This window comes from Pogoniulus pusillus, chromosome 29 (assembly GCF_015220805.1).
Source record: "Pogoniulus pusillus isolate bPogPus1 chromosome 29, bPogPus1.pri, whole genome shotgun sequence".
Classification (NCBI taxonomy): domain Eukaryota; kingdom Metazoa; phylum Chordata; class Aves; order Piciformes; family Lybiidae; genus Pogoniulus; species Pogoniulus pusillus.
Genome location: NC_087292.1, coordinates 10270987 through 10292942, shown reverse-complemented (window position 1 = coordinate 10292942; position 21956 = coordinate 10270987). Strand labels below are relative to the sequence as shown.

Genomic DNA, 21956 nt, shown 5'->3' with positions numbered 1-21956 from the left:
GAAAAAATTAAAAGGGACACCTGGGAGTTTAGGAGAGCCCTTCACAGTGAATCACTGCAACTGCCAATACAGTAGTTTAGAAGCAATGTACCTCTTCAAATTGTTGATGCACTCAGCAGCTGGGAAGTCCAGAGTTCAAAGGCATCTTAATTGCAGATCCTGGCCAGATGATTAAGAACATTACCAGTGAAATCTCCCTGACATACAATCGTCTGAAGGACACTACAGCTCAGACCAGACAGAGCAGAGAACCACCAGACTTGAGAGGCCACCCAAAACAAGCATTCTGGAGTTCAAGGGGTAGGGAAAGTGCTCCAGGAACACAGGACACCCAAGAGGTAGGTAGAACAGAGTAGTAAGAGCTGCAAAAGCAAAAGGTGATTACCAAGGGCTGGAATTTATGGCTTGCTTATAGCAGGAGAGTATTATTTACTGGTCTGCAAAGGAGTCCTTTCCCTTCTCTACTCAGTGCATGGTGCCTTGAACCTGTATTGGCAGGTGCACTTTATATGCAATTCACAGGAGGCTTGTTGATAAACTAATGTGTAAACAGATTACACAGTGTAACAAACCGCTGAGGAGCTGCACGGGCTAAGTAGTTGTGATGTAGGACAATACAGTTCTTGACTAGACTTTCAGAAACCAAAAGGTTTTAAAAGCTTTCAGTCTACTCTTCCTGCAAAAAAACACTGAGCTGGATGCAGTATGATTAGAAAGACAGCATTACTTGAACTACTTTTCCACTTTCTGGCCCTTCTTTACTTTGAAGGCTGGAAGGCCATAGAGAGCTGCTACTTTGTAGAACTGTTGGCTTTTTTCAAATCATACATAGAAAAGGTTTAATTCTGGGCTGTGTAAGGCCATTAGAGGAGAGTGCCTCCAAGTGCCAAGAAGCACTTACAGCAGAAGCCCTCTCTTGCTAGTGGCAATTTAAAAAAAGTCCTGCTGGAGCTAAGTATCTGCTTTGGTTCCTCAAACATCTGCTCAGCTTTATATATGGGCACAGTTAATTCTAGGCATGAAACTGGATAGGAGAAAAATCAGCCTAGGACTCTTAACTACTAAAGAAAGAGAGAGGAAAAAAAAGGGCTCCAATGCAGGCTAAAAACTGACTCAGTGCAGCCAGCTCCTGCTAGCTGAGCTCTGCAGAGTGCAGTTGGATGTGTTGTTCTGCTGGGTCAGGCCCTTAGTGTGGTCCAGTGATTTAACACAATTTAGTACTGTGTTAGAATTAGGTAACTGCTAAATAACTTAAAGTGACTGTGATGAATTATGATTTGAAATGATTCCCTTTTTTGTCACTAAGTACCTAATTTGGTTATTTTAATTACATGGGCTATAGGGGGAAAATGGCATTGATACAGCTCATTACCAGTTCACAGAGCTCACTAATTAGTACATCAGATGCAAAGAGGCTGCAGAGCACACACGTGCTAGCACTTGGTAACAGCCGCACACAGCTCTAACAAGAACATGAGCTCACCTGCTAAGCCATGCTAGGGGGATGCTCTCCTGAACTTGGCTGCCAGAAGGCACAGGTGGGAATTGCTCCATGGTTGGAGATAAACACCACTTGCTCACAAACTCCCAGCAACAGGCTTTGTTTCAGCCCTCCCCACAAAGCATACAACCATTTGTAGGAGTTGCATTTCAGAACTGGACTTGTAACTACAAGGCTGCATATAATTTAATGATTTAAGATTTAAAAAGCCCAGAAAGCACATATGAATTAGGCCTTTATCTCAGTAAATTCTTCAGTGGTAAGCTGCCAGCATCCAAAGCCAGACATGGGAGAAGGGTTTGAGTTTCTCAATCTTCAGTGTATGACTTGAACAATTCAGCTGTACCTGTTGCCAGTTGCCCACCTGTTAAATTCAGTTAATGATGCTTGTTATGCACTGCTTGGAGAGCCAAGGATGACAAATGCCCTGCAAGCCCATAACTAACAGATGGGTATAAGTGCCCATTTCTGGCCTGCTGTCATTCTTTGCCATTCACCAACTAATTTAACTGCAAGCTTCAGAGAGCATCACAGATTTCCTGTAACAAATACATTACCTCCTATCCCTCCAGACATCTCAAGTGAGTCTCAAGGTTAGTCCATCATGCTGTCCCAACACAAGGTAAAACCATCTTATCCCTTCCACAATTTTCTTTCAGTCATGCAGTCATAAGTCATTCCCCCAGTATCTCTGGAGCCTGGGTCAGTTTTAAAATCAAAGCATATCTGCATGCAAAAGCAAATAGCACCAAGTCAGTCACTGAAAGCTGGACTTCGCCAAAACACAGCGCTTTGTTAAAAGGGACAGAATTACAGCCCGTTAAATCATAGTAACAAGCAATTTAGCATTGCCTCACAGGATTGCAGCAAAGAATGGAAGTCATTTGCCTAGACTGCTAAATGGACTGAAGCTGCTGCAGGGAGAAGTCCACAGCAGTCAAAATATATTTCCCTCTTCAAGTACTTTGTCACCCTGATTTTGGAGTGATAACTTGCAGTGAATCCTGAGTTATAGAAGTCAGAGCAGAGGACCCAGGACTCTATTCTGGGTATAAACTGAAGAGAAGAGCTCTACCACTCCCCCAGAACTTTTAAAGCTACCAAATGAAATGTTCACCAGTTTGCCCAATACCTTAAAACAATTTCAGTCAGTTTTCTGGTAAAGATGCAATTGACGCTGGGGGCAGGATTTCTTCACTCACCTTTTTTTTAACTTCTGTTTTGTGTTGAGTGAGAGACTACCAGCAAGTTTTAAGAAACACAGGTTAAAATTAGGGTTCCAGAGACAGAATTTCCCTGGAAGGCTCCAGCTTTCCACTGCCTCTTGCAGTGCTCTTTCATTCATGTACGTTAATCCATGCATTAATTTGAATGGACAATTCAGCTTCTATTAATTTCTCATGTTCCAGATACATAGCATTAAAAAGAAAGGGTTCAAGAGTTCATACACACTTAGGCAGACTCCATCCTCAAGGAAGGATGACTGCTGCACAAAAAGATGTCTATGAAAGCTTAGCAGAATACTGCCTTAATTCGTACTACTTCATTTACCAGAGAACAGCCACTTGTATTTCACCATAAGCACTGTGCCAAGAGCACACCACTCAATAGCAGGCAGTTAATTCAGTGCAATCAGCTAACATCCATCCTCACTGGTGAGGAGATATTAGTAAGAGCATTAAGAGGAATTTTTCCTTTACCAGTCACAGAGCACTGATAGCTCCCCAGATAAATATTACTTGGTAAGTAAAGGAACAACTTAATCTCCCACATTAACGCTATTGGGAAGAAATATCACTGGTTTTACCATATTGATACCTTGAATTGAAGCATTATTTTCAGTAAAGGGGAAAAAGACTTGCCACTACTCATTCCAATAGCTTGAACTTTCACTGCTATTTCTGACAGACCTTGATGAAGTCAGACAAGAAGATAATAGGAACAGTCCATCAACTTCCACGGTATACCTAAAAACTACACAAACATCAAATTAAGATGTCAGTCTCAGGTGCAGACCTTACATCTGTTACTTTCTTTGAAGTGTTTCCACAAACACTGCAAAATGTTAATTTATCACTGATCTAACTTCAGGGCAATGCCCAGATGCACCACAGGAGAATTACCTTCACACTATGTAATGAATTGATGATGAAAAGGCATCAAAGTCACAAAAGACTAAATTTCACTTGTTTATAATTGGGTTTTCTTTTCCTTTTACTGCCTTTACAGTAATTCTTGGCATACCCTCTTGTATGTAGAGTAGCTTGAGCAGACAGCTCCAGAAACTGTAAAAAGCTCTGTTTAAGAAAGGGTAAAAATGCAAAACTGGGACCCACAACTGGCAGGAAATGAGGGAAGGGTTTGAAATAATAGCAGAAGAAAAATGGTGTTCGCATGATACTTGTTAAGATAAAAACTACATCTTCAAAGCAAGATGGCAAAAGGGTTAAGAAGTACTTGTTTATTAGTTAATTCAGTTTATGGGGAAAAAAAGGCAAATTCAGAATCTCATTGTTTTGCTTCACAAACTAAACCCATCTTCCAGAAAACATGGAAAGTAATTTACCAGAAAACATATGCTGGAAAGCAGGAGAAAAGCTGTTCCTACTCCTAAAAAGGGCCACCAGCAAAACAGGAATTTCATACTCCAAATGATGCATAATCTCCCATCTTCTATCTCTTGGAGAAAAAGTGAAACTTAAGTCTTTTGGAGGGATTTTGGTGGGTATTTTTAAACAAATTAGGTTCTCTTTCATTTCACACAACTCTGAAAATTGCCTGTTTGTAAGATACACAAGCGTCCAGATTTTCCAGTTCAATTCAGGTAACAGCTTAGCCTATGACTGATACCCAAAACAAAAACACAGATGCTGCCCTCAGATGAAACTCAGGTAGGAAAAGCAGTGTGGTGAGAAGTGGGAGCCATGGGAAAGATATCAGGCTCCTATTTCTCCATCCTGTTTTCACAAGGCAAAAAATAAGGTACCTTAAGAGAATAAATAAAATGTAATTCTACCATACGAGTTGGATAGCTTCCTTTTAACTCACCCTGAATACAGTGCTAAGCACCCTGGTCCCTTGACATCTAGATCACACAGGGTGAGCAGCACCCCAAAGACAAGCACCGCTCACTTTTCTTGAGCTTCTCTGCTTTGAGGATCTTTGAGTTGATTCCAGAGGTAACCCAGTCAAAACACCTACTGACTTGCACTCAAATCCCACTAACTCTGTGCCAGAGGAAATTCAAAGGGGACCTGCTCATGAGCTGATAGGCTCTGTGCCAGCAGCCAGATGGAGCTGCATTAGGTCCTGAAGGACATTTGGGGGTATTCCTCTTCTTATCAGTTCAAGGATAAAAGCTCAAACTTTCTAAGCATGGATCCTGTCTCTACTGACACTGACAAGTTCTAAGCAGCAAGAATTCTTAATATCTGTGAATATGTTTCAACACCTTATTTAACAGGTTTCTAAAACCACAAATATCCAGTAGGCTTAATAGCTTGCAGGCTGAAGTTGGTATATTAAGAAATCTGTTCAGTTTTGTTCTGTCTCAATGCTTCCAGACTGAAAAGAGCTCTCTAGGTGAACACATAAGTTTTATTAATAAAGCTGTTTCATACATAGATACAGGCAAACAACTTCTTCTTCTCCTTCAACACCCCACCCCCCCCCCCCCCCCCCACACTTCTCCTCAGCCTTACATCATTCTTGTTCCAAGTTTTCACAGCTCATTCTCTAAAATCCCCACATTAACTTTCTGGCACGCTTCTTCAAGCACCAATCTCTTCAACCATATGGTTCTAGTCCTGCAGATTGTCTCTCCTCCATTTTACCTCTCCTCCCACAGGGCTTCACAGAGCCAGTGCTATGCAAAACTTGCAAAAGTACATGTAATTTTCAATGTTCAACACCAATCTTCTCAATGAAGTTATCTACAGAAGCCAGTTTAATTAAAATTGAGAACAGAAAACCCCGAAAGCTTCATCTCTTTTCAGTTTTTGACAACCAAAAATTTCCACTAAAGTTTAAAAGAAAGAGAACCAAAAAATGCTGAAGTAGAAAAGGCCAAAACCTTTGTATAGAAGTTTTTCCTCAAAGCTTCTAAGCACAAATCAGAAGTTTTCCCAGCATGACCTAAAACAAATGTATGCAGTAAGTGTCAATGCTGTACCTCTTGAGGAACAGTCTGTAGCACAAAATGATTGCATTTTCCCACTTAAATCTAGCATATGGCCACTGTCCAACATGTAAATTCTCTTACAAGAAAGTAACATCCTCCCAATTTCAGGTGAATGTTGGTTAACAGTTTACTGGCAATATTACAAGTAGGAAGCACTCAGTCCAGAAACCTAAGAATGGTTTTGCATTGAGTTTTTCAATCAGTCCAGAAATATTTGAGTACTGTTCACATTACTCCACTTAAGCAAGTAGAGTTTTGTTCCCTAGAAACAAGCAACTAGTTCCAAAGTTGTGATGAAGTCAGCTCCCTTCTCTGTCACAAACTGAAGGCTAAAGTACTACAAATTCCTGCTATGGGGTTGGCTGGGAGAGCCCGAGTTCTGCGCAGGAGGACACCACTTAAACCACATTCCTTCACACTGATGTGATTAAGAGTTTTGGGGCTGGTCAGACCCATCAAGTAAGGGAAATTGACAAGCACAGATTTAGCTTCTGTCCTCCACAAGGTTAATACCAAAGAGGGAACTAGTCTACAGCTTATTTCAGCAGTCACATCTTTCAGATGAGGCATAACTACCGTTACCTAATAATTTCCAGTTTCCTTGACCACTATGAACAAGACTTACTGAATTTGGTCAAGTTAGTTCAAATCAGTGTTAAACAGCATTCACAACAACAGCAAGCACGCCACCATTTTCTACTATACATTAATATGATACTTACGCCAGTGAGATCCATGCTATCAACCCAGGTGCCTTCACATGCATAGCTTTTGATTTTTCTCCTCTCTGCTGCAAGAAGCCAGGTTCAACTTAGTAGTCACATTTCCAGTAACATTCAGCACTTGCATAAGGCCATTCTTTGAATAAGACAGCATTTAATTATGCCCAAGTTGAAGAGGCGAAAACAATCAAATTATGCTGCCCAATCAGTGAGGACAAGGACATCAAGGAGAAAAGCTTGAATCTCATGATTCCCCCTACCTACACCACAGCTGGGGAATTGTCCTGCCAAAGAAGTTAACAGAAAGAGATCTAGATTTACCTTAGCTCATCTTCTAACCCTGTCACTAGACTAACAAGGCAGAAGTTTCTCCATCTTCAACACAAGTGGTGAAAGCAGTAACTTAAAACTCCATGTCTCCCACAAAAGATCTGGACACATCAGAGGATAACTACAGAAACCCCTCAGACAGGACTGCAGGAACATGGCAGATTCTGGACAACCTGGTGCTTGCCATGACTAAAGTAGGATAATGTCTGATCTCTGTGTCCTTAGGAAACTCTCACGGATGAACACGAGTGGGATCAGAATCGCACTTTGGGGCTGCAGCAGCTAAACCTCACTAACCCTTACACTGGATGCTTAGATCTTTTTTTTTGGATGCAGCCCAAATTTCCATGGAGGGCCTACTCTAATATATAGATAAGGCTGATCATTCCTTGCATGACAAGGAGGTGCCTCCAACAGATGGGGTTACAGACAACCCCAAGAGCAGGCTGTGCAGACTGCAGATTTAATTAGAGGTGTTGTTAAACAGATACGACTGCAAGAAGAGTTCTGTGCCTCGCCTCCTAAGTGCAAAGTGGAAGATACCTCATGAGACAGCATGCTGCAAAAATCTGTTAGCAGCATTTCCTTTGCCAGACAGAGGTACAAAAAACAGATTGCTAGGTTTAAAAAAAAAAAAAAAATCCACTTTATCCCCTTCTTCTTCTCTTGTGAGCTTCATTCTCTGACAAACAGACACGGTAGTCTCAGGAGAGAACTGCATTTTTAGGAACAGACACTTAGCAGTTTGCACATCTCCATTAAAGTCAATGGATCCTCCCAAATGAGCCTTTTCAATAGCCTGTAATAATTTGATAGCAATGTAAACTTGTGGAGCAGACACCCAGACCTCCACATGCAGGAAATACCTTCATAAAATCAGGGAAATAATAAAACAAATCAGGCTGCTTGTTAATAACATCCAATTTTGAGAGTTCCACACATTATTTTTAGAGTTCAGATAGTTTTTTTCTGGGTTGTAAACATCCAGTGTACCTAGTTAGCAACAATATATGTTCTACAAAGATAAATACTTTGCAAGGCTTTTCTAACAAACAAATTGCCAGGAACATTTGTTTTAAGTACTTATGTCATGCAGAAGCAGTAAACTATGACTATTAGTTCAGCAGCATATGCTGTCCCACACTTCTCTCATTTTAACAACTCTGCCTTTTATAAAGGCAAAAAACCTTCATCCTCTCCTAGAATGTAGGTCACCTTAATTTTTCATATGCAAATTATTTCAGAATATCCCATTCTGCTCTTAAGTACATATGATCTTCAGTGTTTTCTTGTCTCCTTTGTGAAAGCATGCATTTAAGTTCAGGAAGGCCACTTCTGTATCTGTGCAAGCGAACACTGCCTTACAGCTTCAGCTCTTGCATCTTCACAGTGAAAAAAAAGACAGACAACCTGAAGTAGCCAGGGAACACATTTTTGATTTATAATGAAAGAAATAAGTATGCAAACAATGACATTCCATTTTCCAACCATAATTCACTCCCTATTTCAGCCTGGATTTGCATTAGATTATGACATAGACCTCTTTTATCCGAATTCTTCCAGAATAAAGACATTTTAAGGATTTTATTAGTAAGATAGATAAGGATTGTCTCAGCATTGGGAAGTTTGTGATGGGAGGGAAGAACACATGAGAACACAAACTACTGTAGATGGCTCCACATCCATATTAAAGCCTTAAAAACATAAAAGGTGCTGTCCATCCTTGCTGCTGGATTTTTCCTGGAAGATTGTTCAGTAACAGTCTCCTTACATTGCATATGCAGAGCTTTGATCTGCTTTGTACCATAGCAGGTCACAGTACTCAGAAAGAAGCTCACATTTAGATATACCTGCTATGCTAATGAGTTTCAAAGTGATGCTTTCTGAGAAATAGGGATATAGTAGAAATATTTGCACATGAGCATTCATGGTACATAAAGCTCGGGGGAAAGAGCATAGTCATATTGCTGCCATCTTAAGATATGCTCAGAAAGGTATTCTACCCCTCCTGGAAAGCATCAACAGCTAAGCCAACACAGCTAAAATCCTCTATTGGGAAAAAGATTCCTAGTTTCCAAGCAAGCCACAGAGAATGTTTTTGGAAACCAGCATTCTCTAGTCAATCAAGAGCCAAGCCAGACTCTAGAAGACTTCACATAGCTGTGAGTACATACAACTCCTTAACAGAGACATCTCTGCTCACCACCAGCACATCTCAGCTGGTTCTTGGAGGCACTTCTGTTTCATCAGCATTATTTTGCAGACAGCTCAAGGCAGTTGCTGTTCATTGAAGAGATTGTTTCCCTCTGACACTAATGGTACTTCATCACTTAATGCAACAAGACACTCCAAGTGTGTTACTGGCATACCAGAAACTAAGGGCTGACAGCTAACCCCATGGCATCTTGCTCCAGCAGTCTCCCATACATCAAGAGACAGGGACAGGCCAGATGCCTTCAACCTCTGCAGGGTCTTCTGAGGGTAAGAGCATTGTCTTCAAAGCATTGCATGCAGAAGGGCAGCCAGCACCCTCCAAGTGCCATGCCATGGACAAAGCAAAACACTACTGCCTGTACCCTGAGGATCAGGCTTCAGGAACATTACTTGCTTTCACTTGGAGCCTCCAGTACTCCTGGCTACACCTTGCAAATGACAGTAGAGGACACTCTCAGAACAGATTCAGTGCTCCATAATTCTTGCTTAAATTGAAATCTGGGTTCCAGGAAACTTGGGTGTAGGTGTGGACAGGGGAAGGGTAAGGTAAACCTTAACAACAGGGACTTAAATATGAGTGTGAGGCCACAAGCAGTGCCACTGGGAGTTTCTAGGAGGAGAGGGAGGCTGGCTTCACCTCAAAGACACCTGTCAAATGCCCCTTTCCTTTAAAGTTCCTCAGGCTCACCACTGTAACAAAGGCTCTCTATTTCAAAGATATGCTCCTAGTTTGGCTTTTAATTGTTATTTGAACACTCAGTTGAGCCAGCCCAAGTGTGTTCACAAGCACTGCACGTGCACCCATTAAATAAAACCACATGAACTAGCCTTTCCATTACAGAGAGGGAACATCTCTCCAATACAGGTATGGCCTTTCTGAGGGGGTATGCATTGCAGAACAAGACACCATTTGGAAGTCATAAGCAGAAAAAGAAAAAAAATCATCTTTTCAGGTAGAGAGGCCACAAAAGGATCCCATTTCATATGTACTTGACCAAGCTCTTGGTCAGATGAAAGATGAAAGGTGACTGCAGTAAAAGTACTCAGTGCAACAAGGGATCTTCTTGCCCCAAACCAGATCCAGTGGTCACTAGTGGTCGCTGGTGGAAGCACTGAGCAAACCCAATTTTTTTACTGTGGTTATTTTAAGGAACTCTAGAAGGTTATATTTTCACACTGTCAGCATTTTTCTAGCACACAACCTCCTCTGTGTCACTGCTAATGACATAACAGAGGGAGTCCATTTGCTGAGGGAATTATTTTTCTCCCTGTGAGGATGAAAAGAATCTGGAAGAGCCTTCTTTCTCCTGAATATATTTGGCTCTGCAGAAGACACATGTGATACAAATGTTGCTATGGAAACTATTCTATTAAATAATATTAAATTTGCATATTTAAAGTGCGTAAAGACAGTCCAGGTACAGAACTAATTAGCCTAAATTCAATCTTGAAATTACAAAAGTAGGGTCGGCCAGACTTGTCCTCTATCTTTTTTCAAAGATGTCTGGTTTAAAGCGAGCTGCTTCTCGGCACCCCTTTCTTTCCAAACATAGCACCTGCATCTCAGTTATTCAGAAAAGTCATTTCTTGACTTAATTTGTAGATACAAGCTCTCCTCCTAGTTCCCTTGGTGATGAAATTACCACAGCATTATAGAGAAAAACCCAGGAGCTGAATTCACTCTGAAAAGACAATGCACTGATTACAGCTGTGCCACTATAATATTGGAATGTATTTTAATAACTCCCACTCCTATGTCACCACACACAGAGTACTGAAATCCTCTCAATTAAACAGGAGTCCTATGTGGGGCTAGAGTAGGCTTATCACTCCTAGTCCTTTCACAGTATAGGAAAGTTCTTTGAAAGTTAGTATTTTAAGATCTCAAGTACTTTTTTTCTCCTTCATGATTCCAGCTTCTGGATGTCCAGAAGCTGCCCCTAGCACAGCTGCGAGAAAACAGGCTGTTTGCATAGTTCCTTCCCCTTTAAAGAAGCCAAGTTCCAATTAGCCACAAAGCAAGACCCAGGTCAAGCTTTTGATGAAGCCAGGCACAGCCTCGATCTACTCATCCAGCTTTAGTACCACCCATGCCCATCTTCACCTGCACCAGAGGAAAATGCACCGAGGACTAAGGGCACATTTTAGCTGTCACTGCATACTTAGAAGTGGGTCCTGACAGTCACCCTGCTGCCACAAGCAACACAAACTCATCCTGAATTTGAAGAACTTAGGTTAATAATAATTACCCATCTGCACTTGGACGTTGTAAATCAGGGCACTGGGATTTTAAGCAGCTTACAGAAAACGCAAGTTACAGGAAGAAATCTGCAGCCATGCTTCAACCATCTGTTCTTAAGTACTGGGCCAATCCTCTAAACTGAAAGCTACCAGGAGAGAAAAGCATTACTGCTGAGGAAACTACTGATTTCCAAACAAAAGGAGCAAGACTTCTCTCTGGTAGCTCAGGACTCCATCACATGCTTTAAAGCAGTGGCAGCAAGATCACAGCAGCTATTACCTTTCCATCTCATTCTCCACAGCTCTGGAAAGCCACTAGGACAGCACTCCCACAATCAAGGTCAGTTTAGGCTACAAACTCAGGACTTCTCATTTTAACAAATCTATGGCCATAGGAATTCCCTGGAACTTTGCTTGAACTTCTCCACAAAAGCACTTTCCAGCCACTGATAATAAAAAGAAAACAAACTTGGAATTAGAAGGACTAGGATCAAATAAACAAATTATCTTTCCAAAGACAGCATTCCCATGGACTTGGTGGTGTTCTCCATTTCTCCTCATGTTTGTGCACTGAGCTGTCAAGTGTACTTCCACGTGGAAGAGCACTGAACAGGGCCTCACCACCACTCTCAAAGTTGGAAAGCCTCAACAAAGGAAAGACAGAGGCATTAACATAATTTGTACCCATCTCCAAGGTACATGTGCCTTATTCACATGCTCACTGGGCTTCACTGTTACAGCCTGCAATGATGAGTCAAAGTTTAATCTCACTCTTCATTTATGCCGGAGCAAACCGAATACTAATGCACGTTCAGTAACGAAAGGATAGTTACAATACACTAATTCTGCCAAAATTACTACAAGTTCTCTCATAATGATGTTATCTCCATCTGCCCTAGAATCACATGGATCTTACAGAATGAACTACTCCTGCAAGTCCAGATACGGAAAAACAACCTGCTGGAGTACATTAAAATGCTTTCCCATTTCAAAACAAAAAAGTCAGGGAGATGCAAGTTACCAAAGTGCAGCAAAGCCATTGAATATGGATACTGCAGGAGAGTTAAGCTATATTTGTAATGAGCCAGCAAAAGCTTTCAGATGACTGCACACACACAGAGCAAATGTTGATGCAAAACTCAAGCTATGAACAATTCTGAATTGTCAACCCATCAGTTCTCAGTAAAGACAAGAGATGAGCTCTTTTCTGGTCCTTAGAGACAGACAGACCAATTAAAGCATTTTATACACAAAAAACCTCCCTCCAGTCTTTGTCCCACTTAAGCCATGTTGGGTCGCTCAGAGGAACAGGAGGTGTGGAGCACACGAGTCTCATTACCCGAGCAACTCTGGTAGCTCGCTCAGGGGAGCAGGTAGCAGCAGCCCACAGACCGCAGGAACAGAGCATATGCCAAAGCAGGTACTACAGCAAACTGCCCTGCCACTACGGCGTATCCGGAGCCCGCAGCCCAGACTAGGCACACACCCTGGCTGTAAAACAACTTTAAAATAAGTTTAATATTAAACACGGAGCTAAAGGGGTCTTCCTGCATTTTCATTCTGTGCAACTCAAATGAATTTAAAACCCCCTAAAGACAGCATAAGGTCTTCACCAGTTCCACACTAGACCTTAAAGCCTTGCAGCAGCCCCCTCCCACGAACCCTAGTACTTCAGCAGCTACGGACCGCCCTCAGCCCTCACCCCGACCCAAAGTTTCTCCGGACTCCTAGACACCCAGTTCCGAGGGCACGGGCAGCCCCAGCCCCGATCTTCCTCCCGTCCGAGGCAGCCGCTCCGGCCCGAAGTTGGCGGCGGATGCGCGGCTGCGAGGAGCACGGTCTGAAGGGCAGAGCCGGGAGGTGGAGGCAGCGCAGCCCTCCGGGCGGGCAGCATCCCCATCCTCCAGCGGAGGCAAGAAAACAGGTACAGACACAAGCACACATGTATAATGTATATATATATACACTATGCGCATTGAGGAATCTTTACTCTTCTCCCCTCCCTCCAATTATTTTGCTCCGTGGCTCCACTGAGGAGGAGCTCAGTTTACAAAAAGAAGACAAAGGAGTGGGAGGAAATAAACACAAAACCATAAAATTAAGCACAGAAAAAAAAAAAATGAAAAAGAGAAGCCTAAACGCAGGTGCTTGTCGGGCGAGCCCGGGCCGGGGTCAGCACTCACCCCCAGCCTCCTGCTCCGGATGCGCACGTAGCCCTGCTTTACGATGTCGTTGAAATTGGTGGCCATCCTTCCCCGGCAAAGTTGGCGGCGGCCGGCGCCGCTCAGCCCGCCCGCATGACGCGCAGCAGTCTCCGCAGCCGCGCCCCGTTCCGTACCGTACCACCCCGCGGAGCGCCCCGTCCCTGCGGCGGCCCGGAGCAGGGGAAGGGCCACCAGCAGCGCCCGCCCCGCGCCCGCCCTCTCATACCCCCGCCCCCCGCGCAGCAACCCCCGCACTCGCCTCTGGGCCGTCCCTTCGCGGGGGCTGTGATACTGTCTCCCAAAACTCAGCTCTAAGGAGCAGAACGCCGAAACCTCTCTCTAAACACCACCATCACACGGCATCTTCGGCTGCTTAAATGCTTTCTGCTGCCCTACCATGTACCAGGTGTGTAGATCACTCCAGGTGCAGGTGGGTCAGCTGGGAACAATCAGATCTGCCACATCATGCTGAGGTGATGTGGCCAAGACCTCAGATTTTCCCCCGTAAAGTGAGTTTCCCAGAAAGTCTTTCAGATGCCTGAAAGTCTGCCAAGTGGCACAGCTCTGGCATCTCCTTCTAAAGCCTGGTAACCTGAGCTGTTGCCCTGTGGTGCACTTCATGTCGTGGAAATGTCACACCAGCATATGCTTCATTTTCTACGCAATGTGCAGTTGCAGTAAGGAAAGACTTTGCCTGGCACCAAGCCCTGGGGTTGCCTTCTGCGTCCCCCAAGTTGTCCTCTTCCAAGTACGTGCAAGCATTGCCAAGTACACTAGCGAGCCCAGGAGAGAGCAGTTCCAGGGACTCCACTATTTCTACATGGGTTACCTGTTAGTGGTACACTATAAATGCCACGTCCTGGAAAGAGGGACTGTTCATATCTTCATAAGATCTTTTAATAGCACTACAAATATAGGCAGTCTGGAGAGGTCAGCCAGACAGAGTCTGTGACTTTGAGAATTAGCATGCCATGGAAATTACACATAGGATAGCAAGGAGAAAGGGAGAGCACAGGATCATCAAAGGGCATAGAAGGGAGAGCAGCTCACAACTATATGGGGTGCAGAAGCGAGGCTTGTTTTTATTTAGTTGTTCAACAACTACAAAACTCACCTGTGGTAAAAGTGGCCCCTTTCTGCTTTAAATATGCAGCTTCTCCACTCACAGAGCAGCCAGAATTGGTGATGGTTGCTCTGCTGTAGTAACAGTGTGATGCTTTCAGTTCCCACTTGAAGAGGTGATTATGCTTTGCAAGGCTTTACAAAATATTAATTGATGGAGTGGATTACACAGATAGAGTGTAAGACTCTCTGACTGAAGGGCTAATTCACTTAGGATGAAGGAGACAAGTCTGCAGTCCTTGCCTCAGCGTCTATTATTTTACACTTCCCTCATTTTCACTGAGCTGTTCTACAGAATGTGTAAAATTGAACACCTTCGGCTAGAAACAGCAAAAACTTTCACAGCCGTACATCAAAATATTCCAGAAATCAGAAGAATATTTTAACTCCATCCACTAGGATAATATGGCCCTAAATCATCACAGAAGTTGCACATCAGAAAGCAGAGGTTCCTAAACGCAGAATTCCCAAGTAATGTATTTTTTGCTAAATACATAACACAGACCCAAGAGCATTACTAATACCAGTTCCATGGCACCATTCATGAGACTTCACTGCTGCCTGAAAGCTGGAAAAGTTCAGACACCAGCCTGCTTCATCTTGTAGAGAAGCGTATGTCACAGAAACACGTTTCACAATCTCAAGCACTATAAATACACTAATTCTGGAAGAATCAAGCATATTCTGAACTCAGAAAAAAAACCCAGAGAGGGTTTCAAAGATATTTGTAGCTGGAAACAAATTACAGAGTCACTTTAAATGTCTTTCCAACAAGTTTAGACGTTTCTTCTAATCCCTTCCAATACCTGCAAACACACACTGCTGATTTCATTAGCCACCAGCATATTCTTGCAGGTAAACACATTCCTAAGAGCTTTGCTAAGTAAAGGTGGATTTAAGCCTGTGCTTATTCTTTGATGAATTAGGATATTAGCATCCACTTACATTTTCACTTTGAACAACATAAATCCCTTACACATGCTATGGTTCAAAGCGAAAACATTTTAATTCCCACGTGTGCAATATGTTTCAAGGATGTGCCAGAAAAATCTCATTGTTCAGGTTTTCAACCCAATACTATCACTAGGAAAAAAAATTCTGCTTACCAGGTTTTCAATACTGATGCAAATGTGTGCTCCTTGTTTTGACAGGAACCCTCCTTTCATTTCCCCAGGGGACTATCGACCATTTGTGCTCCCTATAAGGAAATGCTGCACACACTTATATTCCAAAATGGGTAAAACCTTTTAATAAGCTTTCAGTGAAATTCAAATTCTTTTCCTTTTAATGACAATGTTATTCTATTATTTCTGATTAAGATAAGAGCCAAGGGTCACTTTGAAGTACCAGCCTGCTGTTAATAATTTCAGCGGATTATTGTTATATTCTAATCTCCTAATAACTATCATTGTATTGCCCTACAATGAGCTCGTTGCTTTTGGGGCTCTGGAACAAGAAATCCCTGTTAAGCATTTTAACAGAAAATGGCTTTTTTTTTTCCCCAAATGCCATAGTGACATTTTAAAAAGAAATTACATTCACCTTATTATATTTGCAGTATGTTATCCCCGTGTCCATAATAGTACTTCATCACAATCTACAGGCAAAATGTGACAAACATCCCTGAGACTCACCAAGTTAAAGAATAAGAAAGCTGCAGAGGCCATTTTAAGGAAGCAATATTTTCTGTGGAAGTTATTTCCTTGAACAGATGGAGCTGGTACTAGTCAAGCATTTCCTGTCAAAAAAAAAAGTTTCTCATTTGATCATCCTGAACTGGTTTTCTGGAAATTTATATCATGCATCAATATTTATTTTTTTAAATAAAAAGCACTCATAACATTTAGTCTCCATAAGGTCAAAATGCCAATATTTTCCCACTATTATTTTGATTTTTTTCAGAGTAGTTTAGAAATGATAACGTCACAATGAAGTGTTCTGACCTTATCAAGTACTCTGAGGTTACTGGAATGCAGTAATGCAGACACAGTATCTCCATGAAAAGCTTTTTTGGCATTCCTGTGTCTAATTTTGTTTTGGTGTGAGATAAATTTTTGACATATCATTGTGATTTTTCCAGTGGAAAGTCTGAATTGGGAGTAATTCTAGCTGCACAGAAATGCAACAGATAGTGAGCAAAAAGATATGAGTGTCATTATTTACATAATGTGGGGTTTTCCTGTACTGTTGCAAACTATGAGATCCCTTATTCTTCTTTTGCAATGTCAAGCTCGTAGTGCTGCCTTGGATCATTGGGCCAGCCCCAGTCAATACTGGAAAAATAAACATGTGATTTTATTCTGAATTTACTCCTTTCACCATGCAGAGATTTGGTTAGTTCTGCTTTGTAATTGTGGCTTCTTGTACCCAAAACCATAAGCCAGATCCATAAGCCAGATCCACTGCACAAAACTGCTCAGAAAGTCTCTTCCTTCATCACTTGCATATCATTGTGCTAATTGATTCTGAGTGAATTAATTCTGCAGAAATTAAGATTTCTCAGATAGTTTTCTCTGCTGTTACATCTTTGTTTCTAATGTGACAGTAAGACGCCAGCGCAATCGCCAGCACTGCCAGGTTTGAGGCAGAGGAGCACTGTGTTGGGGTCACAGAATTTGGGAAACCTTGTACAATTTGGGCTAGTCTTTTGAGGCCAATTACCTGGTGAAGGCAAGACCTTTGGTTAAAACATCCACACTCTCTCCTGGGATTTTGGAATGCATTAGGCATAAAACTGCATTAGGGAAATGCACACATAACTTATTGGCAGAATCACTATGCAGATGTCAGTCAGTGCCAAAACATGAAAATTCATGAGACTGAACAGTTAACTTAAAAAAACCCAAAAGCCTAACCATCATATAATGTAGGCATAGAGCTCCCTGCACAGTAAACAAGGAAGTGCCTGCCAGCATAAGCCACTGATAATCAATATTTAATGAAAATAAATAATCTATTAACCGAGATAGCATGTCGTTTTGCACAGGAATATTACAGTATCAGGCACTGAAATTACCTTGCCTCTGTACAATTCATTCAAGTAATTTTCCTTCATGTAGGCCAAGGTGGTGAAAGGCAGAAAAGATAGTGGAGGGAGGGGAGCAGCAAATGCAATGCATCCTCTTACTGGAAACTCTGATTCCGATTGTAATATTTTGTCCCTTACAAAATTACTGTCAACACAGTGAATGTTAAGACAGAAATAAATACGTGCTGACTGGATCTGCAAGCAGAATGAACCCAGGGTAACATTAGCTATTGAAAAACTCAGCATTCATTTTGCTTGCTTTGTATTTCTGTGACAGTTACAAGCAGTTAAGCAACTTTTTCATCCTTGCTCTCCTGAAGACATACATCAAGGGACCTTCCTGCATCTGCAGAACATGGCTGGAGGGATTAAGCGGCACTGAGTGGTGGGTCACAAGGTCACCATCCATCCTGCCTTTTCCTATAGGTAATTTATCAGAGTCTGCAGTGTATCAAAGAGCAGCTCTGGGACAGCTCACTCTGATTATTGGCTGTGATATTGCCTGTACAATTGCAGTTTTCCTGCCTGCCTGTTTGATATTTCCTGACTGAGCCAGCTCAAGAGCATTAATCCCAGAGTAGGTCCCAAAATATGACTGGAGTCTTTACTGAGCCATGAGTAGGCAATGCAACAGTGCTAAAAGCTCAAACCTAGAACAGTTAAATTTGGATGACACCATGTGCACATGAAAAACTCATTCACATTTGTCTGTTTGAATTTAACTACTCTGCTAGTGTGGGTAGATTTCACTGCACAACATACATGGTTGTCACTGGAGCTGGCCCAACCAAACCCCACAATGCACCACATCATTTTCCCAAGGCATTCCTTCACAATAAAACCTATCCCCACTGATGGCTAAATCAATATGTTCTGGGATAAGGCAGCATTTTGCAAGACAGTGAAGGCAAATTTGCTAAAGAATGTCTCAAGACTCAAACTGCCAACACCAAACTGTGAGAGTTAACAGGCAGAAGTGTAGAAATCATACCATAAAGGGATGTTTTGCCTATTGTATGCTCACAAAGGAACTGGGCTTGGAAAGTATTAATGCCACCCAGGAAAATATTTAAGCTGGAGCCAGCATATAATGGTATCTGATTTTTTTTAAGGAAGACATTGTATAGGAACCCAAACCTCAGGATGTGGTATGCCTCATCAGAGCTGGCTGCTCTTACGGTGTATTTAAATAGATAATTCACTATTACTGCACTGCAAGAGAAGCATCAGCTAAGTTTCAGCTGAAACCCAAATGTTAAGGTTTTCACTTCAAAATTCAAATAGAAGCTTCCTTACATTACATCACAATTTCAAATGTGAGAAGCGGTTTCTAAATTGGACTTCAGTGTCTATATTTATAGATATTGCAATACAGATTGATTTCAGTGAAATTTATTTTTTGTTGTTTTGCCCTAAATACTCATTACTAAGCCAATGTCAAGCTAATTTGATGTCTGTGGTTACAATATGTCTACAAGGCAAATTCTTATCTTGACTCAGTGCATATTTAAGCATTTATTGCTGCTGAAAATTTATGCCTGCAATTTTTTTGATCTTTTTTGTTGCTGTTAAATGAGTTAGAAAAAAGTATATATTCTAATTATAGTATTTGCAGATGGCATTTGGAAAAGATATCAAATAGTGTCAGTTTACAATGCAGAGTCTGATATTATGTGCTGCTTTATATCATCAGTAGATTTGGGAGCTGGGTTTTAACATTTTATTGTGCAGTTTCAAGGTTAAATTTGGATGAACATTTTCCAGAACTGGGCCTTTGAATAAAATGAATGAATATGGACACAAACACCACTTCCCATTGCAGCATGACTTTCAGGTAGGAAAAAACAAAGCTCTCACAGTGCCCTATTGAACAGGGAAGGCATAAAGGGTAGCTCTTGTTTTCCATGTCATAGTCCAAATATACCAACCCCTTTGCATGGAGGCGGTACAAGAACTGTTGTGCTTTAGCCTAAAAGGCTGAAGCAGGTTATTTCCCTCTAGAAGCAAGACAAATTACCAGGAAAGAATGATGGCCGAATCACAGTATCTTCACATCAAAGTGTCAGAAAAGATAGCTAACTAGAAAGATGTACTTTCTGACTCTCCTTAACTAGAGCTGAGACAAAGGAGCGCATCAGTCACCCTCCTTCACATCCAATTGGAAACATTCAGCTCAGGTGTGAAATCCTGCATGCCACTTCTCTGAGGAGGCAGCCCAAATTTACAGATGTTCTTCTTTAACCTTGAAGGTGGAAATTCAAAACAGTCATTATAAAACAAAGATAAACTCAAATAAGGCAGACACCAGAACAGCAAGTCATTCTTTTTATGACATGCAAACAGATCTGGAATTTGTATTTCAGTGTAGAAGTAAAAATATTATGAATGCTTTCAGAGTGGCAAAATGCAGATGACAAGCACTTGCTCAAGAAGTGATTAGAGCTATTTGCATGACCCCATAACACCACGCAGCAAAAGGCTCTGTGTAGAACACAAGTTTTGTAAGCTTCTGCTAACTGCCCAGCAACTGTAAGTACCTTAAACTGAGTCACTTGTGACCTTTCTTTGTGGGGCATCATTTATGAATTGCATTTGCACTGACAATGAAGTTAAAGTCTTTAATGAAGATTTAAGGGGACTTGTCTGGGTTCAGCCACAGTGCTTCCTAGTCTCTTACTCAACTGTGCCAGCAAGTCTGGCACACAAATGGCAAAGGATTCTCAAAGGCTAAATGATTTGTCGGATTTCCTGGGGTCCCGGTCAGAAATAACATGAGAATTCATTCCACATGCTTATACCTCCTGAGGGATGTAATTATTGCTGCTGTTCAATATTGTGAGGAGCAGACTTCAGCACAGGCATAGATTATCTAATTGAGGAAGAAGGAAAGGTTTGCCAAAGGGTTAATTTCAATTTCATGTCAGGTTACTCAAAAGCAATGCAAAAAACAAAAGTTAGGGTTTTTGACTGTAGAATGTACAGGTTTAAAAAAGAAGAAGAGGAAGAAACCCCCACAAGCCTGCTTACTATTACCCAAAGTTTAACAAGTTTCCTAACAAGGATGCCATAAATTGAACATCTGGCTGTACTGGGTGGAATTTACAGACCTTTCTCATGCAGCTACTTCCCTGAGGAACTGAGAAGAATGACTTAATGCCCAATTATCCTTGATTTTCATGCAATTTACACAGAAAATATTGTAAATTGCATCTCTCAAGTAAATTATTTCAAATGAGTATTCATTAACACAGGTGACTTTGCTTGCCAAGGCTCAGCTGGCTCTGGGGACTCATCAGTTGTCCTAAATGGTGGATATACACACTGATTAGCAGGAACAGAGAGGGAGAGAAAAGCACCAGCATAAATATATAAAGAGCACTCATTCACAAACAAAACCAACAAAGACAACTTGAGGAACATGCACTGCTCGACATTAACAAGTCTTGTCAGCAGTGCTGTTGTTTCCTCACTGATAGTTAAGTGCTAGATTAATTAAAGTCTAACGTTGTGGCTAGACACATCTATCTCACTTTATGTTAACGTTCTTTCAGTAAGTAGTTTATGACACATCAAAAACGTTAAATGGATATTAAGAATCTGTGAATTTGGATAGTCAAAAGCACTAAGCTAGAAGGTTAGAAGTTACCATAAAACGTTGTGCTGAAGAACTACTAACACACTGCACAACCTGTGTGCTCCACACTCTACAATAAACCATTTGCTGAAACTTCCAGCTTTGCATTGATCCTTTTCCATACGTTCTAGAGAACAACAGGAAATTGGATAGGAGTATTTTATGTGCAATTTATGAACAAACTAAACTTGCCATCTGTCCTTAAGCATTGAAATTCAAATTGTGGTCGTTCCAGGTGAGTTGTTCTAAACATACATACTTGAGCTTAAAAAGCCTTCTTTTTCAAAACAAACTATGTCCAAAAGACTAGGAGGAAAAGTACCTTTTAAATTGTAACTAATCTTGCTATAACACTGCTACCTATCCCTTTTGATTGCAAGAGCTTGAAGCAGGAGTGAAAAACTGGCAGCATCCTTTGCTTCTGGCACTATTGCAGAACTGGGCATTGCTTTCATGCTCCAGAAATCACTTGTGTGCATTGGGCTTTTCAGAAGAGCTTAAGGAAACCCAGCTCTTAATGAATTTTCAGTGGGGTTTGGATGTCGACCTCTGTCAGGCTTTTCTGAGAGCCTGTTTATCACATTTTGAAAGAGGTTTTAGGCAGGGCTGTATCAACAGGACAAGAGGCAAACCTGGCAGTAGTGAAAGCACACACCTGACCAAGAAGCTGAAATGTCCTTAAAACAGGTGCCTCAGTGCCCTCACCCTTTCCTTGCCTCCCTTGGGGAGTCTGGCCTTGGGTCAGGTTTGATGTGGGGGAAGGACTCATTTCTCTTCTGC

General features: G+C 41.7%; 1 protein-coding gene across 4 annotated transcripts in view; it reads right to left on the bottom strand.

Annotated features, from left to right (window-relative positions):
* DOK5 (docking protein 5) overlaps positions 1-13574 on the bottom strand; it is a 45461-nt gene extending 31887 nt beyond the window's left edge. For all 4 annotated transcript variants that reach the window (XM_064167591.1, XM_064167594.1, XM_064167592.1 and 1 more), the window contains exon 1: positions 13372-13574. In XM_064167591.1, the coding sequence (XP_064023661.1) occupies positions 13372-13437 (66 nt within the window). In that variant the 5' untranslated portion in view covers positions 13438-13574. The remainder of the gene's footprint in view (positions 1-13371) is intronic.
* Between the last annotated feature and the right edge of the window lie 8382 nt (positions 13575-21956).